The sequence below is a fragment of the Carassius auratus genome, unplaced genomic scaffold (genome assembly GCF_003368295.1).
Source record: "Carassius auratus strain Wakin unplaced genomic scaffold, ASM336829v1 scaf_tig00214203, whole genome shotgun sequence".
Taxonomy (NCBI): domain Eukaryota; kingdom Metazoa; phylum Chordata; class Actinopteri; order Cypriniformes; family Cyprinidae; genus Carassius; species Carassius auratus.
The window spans coordinates 25,575-32,265 of NW_020527556.1; the positions used below are offsets into that span (position 1 = coordinate 25,575).

General features: G+C 51.6%; 1 protein-coding gene across 1 annotated transcript; it reads left to right on the forward strand.

The window, feature by feature from the left end:
- Positions 1 to 229: 229 nt before the first annotated feature.
- LOC113091494 (uncharacterized) lies at positions 230 to 4,981 on the forward strand. Its single transcript, XM_026257063.1, has one exon. It carries the CDS (start codon positions 499 to 501, stop codon positions 3,973 to 3,975), a length of 3,477 nt encoding a protein of 1,158 aa, XP_026112848.1. The 5' UTR covers positions 230 to 498; the 3' UTR covers positions 3,976 to 4,981.
- The last annotated feature ends 1,710 nt before the right edge of the window (positions 4,982 to 6,691 follow it).

Below are 6,691 nucleotides of genomic sequence, written 5' to 3' on the forward strand. Positions count from 1 at the left end.
CAGAAAAATATGAACTTTGTTTTGAGATTAAAAATGTACTTCTCCCTGAGAACTAGGTTTTGAACAATTCAGTTCAAGTTTATTTGTATAGCGCTTTTTACAAAACAAATCATTACAAAGAAACTTTACAGAAAATTACATTTCTACAATATTTAGTAGTAGCTTATAAGTGATGACAGTAAGTTTATGTGCACACTCTCAGAAATAAAGGTACAGAAAAGACAAAAAAAAGGTACAAATGCTCGTAGCTGGGGCAGTACCGCCAAGGGGAACAAACTTGTACCATATTAATGGGTACAAAGAAGTACCCCTACAGTTTGTGCCTTTTAGGTACAAATATGTAATGTAATTATCTATGAAGATTCGGGAGGAGCGCGTCAGATACTTAGCCTAATCATCACAGGTGGACCACAATCAAGTAATCAATCCCACAGTATAAATATCGCTGACTTACCTCTATCCATTGACGGTTTATCAGCATTTTGGTCCGCATGCACCATGTCCCAAAACCGAGATTCCTCGTCAGAAGACTCATCCAGCTCTTCCCTAGCCCCATCACTGCAGCCAGCCGGCTCCAAGGCCACCCCTTCCCGGTGTGGCAACCAAATCGAGCCCCAGGCTCCAACCCGCGGGCGCGGTACGGCGCGAGCAGCTACTCGCCTCCCAAGACGCCTAGGCCTACCTTCGCCGCCTCCGGCGAGAACCGCGGCTGACTCCCCCGCGTCCTCCTACCGCTCGGCCAGGCATACGATTCCGCCAATCGACAAATGGACGGTGTCGAGTCTGAGGCAGGCCCTGTCCAAAAACGACATCACACCATCAAGCAAGTTAAACAAATCCGAACTGTATGACTTGTATACAAAAAATCTAAATAATAACATTTCTCCCCAGTCTACCCCTGTACCAAAGAAACGACAAAAGAAAGGAGTACCTCAAAATTCGCCTCAAAGCACTCCACCATCCTCCGCCGCTAGGCCTAGCTCGCAGCGGCTATCAAGCCGTAGCAAGAGGCCTTCAGCAAGCCTAGGCCGCGCCCCGGTTCCAACCGCAAGGGCGCTCGCTATGTTGCCCGGAGCTCAGCCTCCTTCCGCGGCTCCAATTCCAACAGCTCAGGGCGCCGAAGCCCAAGGAGGCTCCTGGCCGCCTCCTCCACCCATCGCAGCCCCTCCATACGGAACTTTCAATACCAACACCGCAGCCCAGGCAAGCGCTTGGCCGAACAGTTCGCCACATACAGCGCCGCCTCCCGCTTCCTCCAGCTTCTCGCCCGCGGTCCAAACTAGCGCTTGGTCGAACTGGCTGTCACACAATGCCCCGCCTCCCGCTCTGCCGAGCTCCGAGCCCGCCGCTCATGCTAACGTTTGGCCGAACTGGCCGCCTTACACAGCCCCGACTCTAGCCCATCCCAGCTTCGGGCCCGCGGCCCAAGCAACTGCCTGGCCATACTGGCCGCCCAACCCAGCCCCGCAACCCGCGGCCTCAAACTCCGGGCCCGCGGCTCAAGCAAGCGCTTGGCCGCAATCGCTGCCAAACACAGCTCCGCCCCCAGTTGTCGCCACCACCCTCCTCCAAGCGAAATCCCCCCATTCACTCTTCACTGCTACACCAATGCCCATCCCATCAAACGCTGTCGCCCTCGAACCTCCCCAAGTGACCCACAGCATTCGGGCACAGATATTAGCAGGTGCGGATGTAGATCTCTCGTCTCTCCTTTCTCTCCTGCCCACATCCGATTCAAACCGCCAAATAGACTGCGGGGACTTCTCAGTCACGCTAAAAAATCCAAATCCCCTTTCATCTCGACTACTCTCCTTCTCCGAATTCACCATCGCATTCAACCGCTACACCGAGATAATCTGCTCAGCCTTCCCCCACAGGCGACGCGAACTAAACGATTATTTGTCTATAATAGCCGAACTCGCGTTGTCCTACGGAGGGGGGCACTTCTACACTTACCACAAGCTTTTTTCCGCTAAATGTGCCATCCGAATAGCTCAGTGGAACCAGTGCCCTTACTGGGGAGCGATCGACTCCGACTTGCACAGTCGCGTATTCCTAGGCTGTAGGAGCATTTCGTGCGCAATCTGCAGGTCCGTGGCTCACTCCACCACAACCTGCCCACAAATAAACCCGGACGCAACCCAACACTCTCTTACTCCCCCGGCAAAATCCACCAGCTATGTCCCAAAATCAGTTACCGCAGCAAACTCACGCCTAGCCCAACCAGGAGAAGAAAGCACACAGCTATGTATCGCCTTCAACAACGGGAAATGCATCAGACAGCATTGCCGCTATCTACACTCCTGCAAGTTCTGTGGCGGTGCTCATGCACGCATAGTTTGCCCCGTGCATAAAGCCGTAAATAAAAAATCTAAAAATTACCTATCTACTCCTGTGAATATTTTTCGCATGACCATTGAACTAGCACACCATCCCGACAAAGAATTTACTAATTATCTCCTGTCTGGCCTCAAACACGGTTTTAACCCGGGCGTCGTTTGCGAGCTTACCCAAAACACCGTCTGCCGTAATCTCCAATCCGCCCTCGCAGAGCCCGATATAGTAGCTAACCTCATCAAAAAAGAAGTCGAGTCAGGCTTCATGATCGGGCCCTTCAATACCCCCCCCTTCAAAACGTTCAGAGTCAGCCCAATCGGAGTGGCTACGAGAAAATTTTCTGGTAAGAAACGCCTAATAGTAGACCTGTCATCTCCGCATAATTCCACAGTCCCGAGCATTAATAGTTTGATACCCCTCGACGAATTTTCACTCAAATACCAAGACATAGATCAGGCAGTCGAACTGATTAAAATCGCGGGCCGAGGAGCCTGGTTAGCAAAAATAGACATCACTTCTGCTTTCAAAGTGATGCCCATCCATCCGGATTTTTGGCACCTGTTCGGGATACGATGGCTCGAGAAATACTATTTCGCCGTCCGGTTAACCTTCGGATGCAAAAGCAGCCCCAAAATTTTCGATATGCTATCAGAAGCCGTTTGCTGGATCCTTTCCAACAATTACGCAATCCCACATATTATCCATCTCTTAGATGACTTCCTGGTCATTTCATCGCCCAAGGCTATCCCAGCCGCCCATATCCTCACCGTCCAAAAAGTCTTTTCCGAGCTCGGGATTCCCATCGCTCAGGAAAAAACCATGGGTCCTGCCACAACCATAGAGTTCCTCGGCATCTACCTCGACTCAGCTAAATTTCAGCTCTCCCTGCCAAAGGAAAAGATTGATAGAATAATTCTCGTCTCATCCACCCTCCTCGACAGCCCTTGTTGTTCTAAACGCGAACTTCTTTCCCTGCTCGGGCATTTAAATTTCGCCATGCGCATAATTCCACAAGGACGCCCATTCATCGCGCACCTTCTAACACTCGCATCATCAGTTCACGCGCTCGAGGACCTCATCCCCCTAACCCATGCATGCCGCGACGAACTTAAATTATGGATCCTGTTCCTTAGACAATGGAACGGGCTTTCTTTTTTTTACAACAATTTAATCTCGTCTCCCATCGACTTGCAGCTGTTTACAGACGCGGCTCCCTCAATTGGTTTCGGAGGTTTCTACCAAGGCCGTTGGTTCGCGTCCACATGGCCCCCCCAGATGCAGGACTCGACCCAGTCCTCAGCTCTTTTCGAGCTCTATCCCCTCGTAGTAGCAGCCTTCCTGTGGGGCAATGAATGGACAACTAAAAGCATTTTAGTGCACTGCGACAACGAAGCCGTAGTTCAGTGCATAAACAAAGGCCGTTCTCACTCCCCCGCCCTCATGCCTCTCCTTAGACGCCTTATATGGATCGCAGCATGCGACCAATTCATAATTAGCGCAAAGCACGTCCCAGGTACAGAAAACCAAATCGCTGACTCCCTGTCTCGTTTTCTGTTTCAGAAATTCAGGACGCTGGCTCCAGAGGCGGACCAATTCCCCACTCCGGTTCCTCACTATTCAGAATTAATATTTCCATAACTCACCCTCTAAAACCACTCCTCGAAGCATCACTGGACTCTATTCTCCAAGCAGTCTCTCCCAGAACCCTCCAGTCATACGTGACTGCATGGAGGTGCTTTAAGTCATTTCACCTCACCTATAACATCCCTTTCCCAGATTTTTCTCTACTCTCCATCACCTCTTTCATTTCGTTCCTCAACGGCACCAAGGGTCTCCAAGTCGGATCTATAAAAAACTACCTGAGCGGAGTCCAGTTTTTTCACAAACTAATGACCGGCGCTCCTTCACCCGAAATAAATAATTCACAAACCTCCCTCCTAATCAAAGGGATCCAGCGATCCCAGCCCACCCATCCAGACACCAGAAAACCCATAACGCTAGATATCCTCACAAAATGTATCCACACCCTCCGCACAAATTACCAACCCCTCAGCATTGCCCGCACGCTCGACGCCATGTTCATCCTTGCCTTTTTCGGTTTTCTCAGGTGCTCGGAGCTTACGATCTCTTTCAAATTTAATCCTAAAATCAACCCCACCGTGTCAGACCTAACCATACTAGATGATGAAACAATCGCTTATTTAATCAAACAAAGCAAAACAGACCAAACCAACAAAGGCCATTTCATATACATTTTCAATCTCCCCTCCCCAATCCAGCCTTACCAATCCGTCCTCGCCTTTTTACACCTTAGAAATTCCCAGGCAAAATCCCCACACGAACCCCTATTCACCGACGAGTCCAAAAAACCAGTCACTCGTTTCTGGTTCCAAAAACACCTCAAATGCGTCCTGCAATTATCAGGCATCCCAGCGAACAATTTCTCCACCCATTCATTTCGCATCGGGGCAGCAACTTCAGCTGCACAAAAAGGCCTCTCCAACCAACAGATCCAAACTCTAGGAAGATGGTCCTCAGAAGCATACCAAAGCTACATCAGAATAAACCAGTTTCACATAAAGAAAGCCCACCAAACCCTCATCGGCCATAAATAAATAAATAAATAAAAAAAAAAAAAAAAAAACCCCAGCGACACATCCCTACTGAATACCGACGAGTAAATTCCTATTAATACCGCCGACTCCAGCCGCACACTCCCGGCCAAATAACCTAACCTTTTCTATCCTATGACCAGCGAGGCTTCTCTCTTCGATGACAGGAGCACGAGCTCCCTTCGGATGCCGACGAGAGCCTCCCGGCCAGACAACCTCACCTTTTCCATTCTGCGGCCAACAAGGCTTACCCGTTCGTTGCCAGGAGCTCACACTCCCTTCGGACGTAGGTGAAAGCCCCCGGCTACCTGCTTTTCCATTTCTGTCTTACGTACGGAGAGGTTTACCCGCCCAACGCATGGAGTCAAGGCTCCCATTGAACGTAGGCGAGAGCTTCCCGGCTAGACAACCTTACCTTTTCCGTCCTTTGGCCAGCGAGGCTTAACCGTTCTATCCGGGAGCTAAGCTCCTGTCGGACGAAGGTAAGAGCCTCCCGGCCGGACAACCTTTTCCGTCCTTCAGCCAGAGAGGTTTACCCGTTCGATTCCTGGAGCTAAGCTCCTATCGGACGTCGGTCCGAGCCTCCTGGCTAGACAACCTGACCTTTTCCACCCTTGGCCAGTGAGGCTTACCCGTCCGATGCGAGTGCTCCCATCGGACGCCGGCGACAGCCTCCTGGCCAGCCAACCACGACCCTACTGTGTGGTTCAGGTTACTAACCTACAAGCTAGCTGCTTAAATGCTGCAAGTACCTAACACACAATAAACTCTCCTTCCTTCCTATGGTCACCAAGGCTAAACCGTCTCCTGCCAGGAGTAGCAAACTCCCTTAAACGCCGACGACAGCCTAACGACCACGCAAACTTACCTTTTCCATCCTACGGCCTGCGAGGCTCACCCAGTTTGTCCCCGCCGGACGCTGGCAAGAGCCTCCTGGCCACCTATCGTTACCTTTTCTGTCCGCCATCCGGAGAGGCTTACCCGTTCGATGCGCGTGCTCCCTTCGGACGCCGGCGAGAGCCTCCCGGTTAGACAACCTTACCTTTTCCTTTTCTATGGTCAGCGAGGCTTACCCGTTCGATGTGTGTGCTCCCTTCGGACGCTGGCGAGAGCCTCCTAGACAGACTTGCTTTACGTTTCCACCCTACGGTCGGCGAGGCTTACCCGTTCGATGTGTGTGCTCCCTTCGAACGTCGGTAACAGTCTCTCGGCCACACAACTTACCTTTCCATTTGACGGTAGGCGAGGCTTAACCGTCCGACGCTACGAGTCTCGTCCTCGCCAAATCCTGCAAAAAAAAAAAAAAAAAAAAAAAAAAAAGCTACCCTCAGCTACTCTCACATCTTTTAACCCCGTCTGGCGAGGCTTACCCGTTCGATGTTCTGAGTTAGAGGCCCCATCGGATGCTGCGAGAGTCCTCCCAGTCGGGTTTTCCTTTCCAACCCTCCCCGTCCGCCGAGGCTTACCCGTCTGTCGCGTGCGCTCCCTTCAGACGTCTGGCGAGAGTCTCCCGGACGGGCCTATGCTTGCCAGCCGCAAGCGAATCTCATCCAGCCGATGCCGTGAGTCGGGATCTCCCTTCGGATGTTGCCAGAGTCCTCCTTGTCGGCTGGCCCAAAAGCTTTTTATCTGCCTAACCGAGAGGACCCAGACGTCCGTCATCCTGAGTCTCAATCTCCTGTCGGAGGCTTCATGGGCCCTCTCGGTCAGCGTTAGGCCCTTCACCCACTGAATAGCAGGGG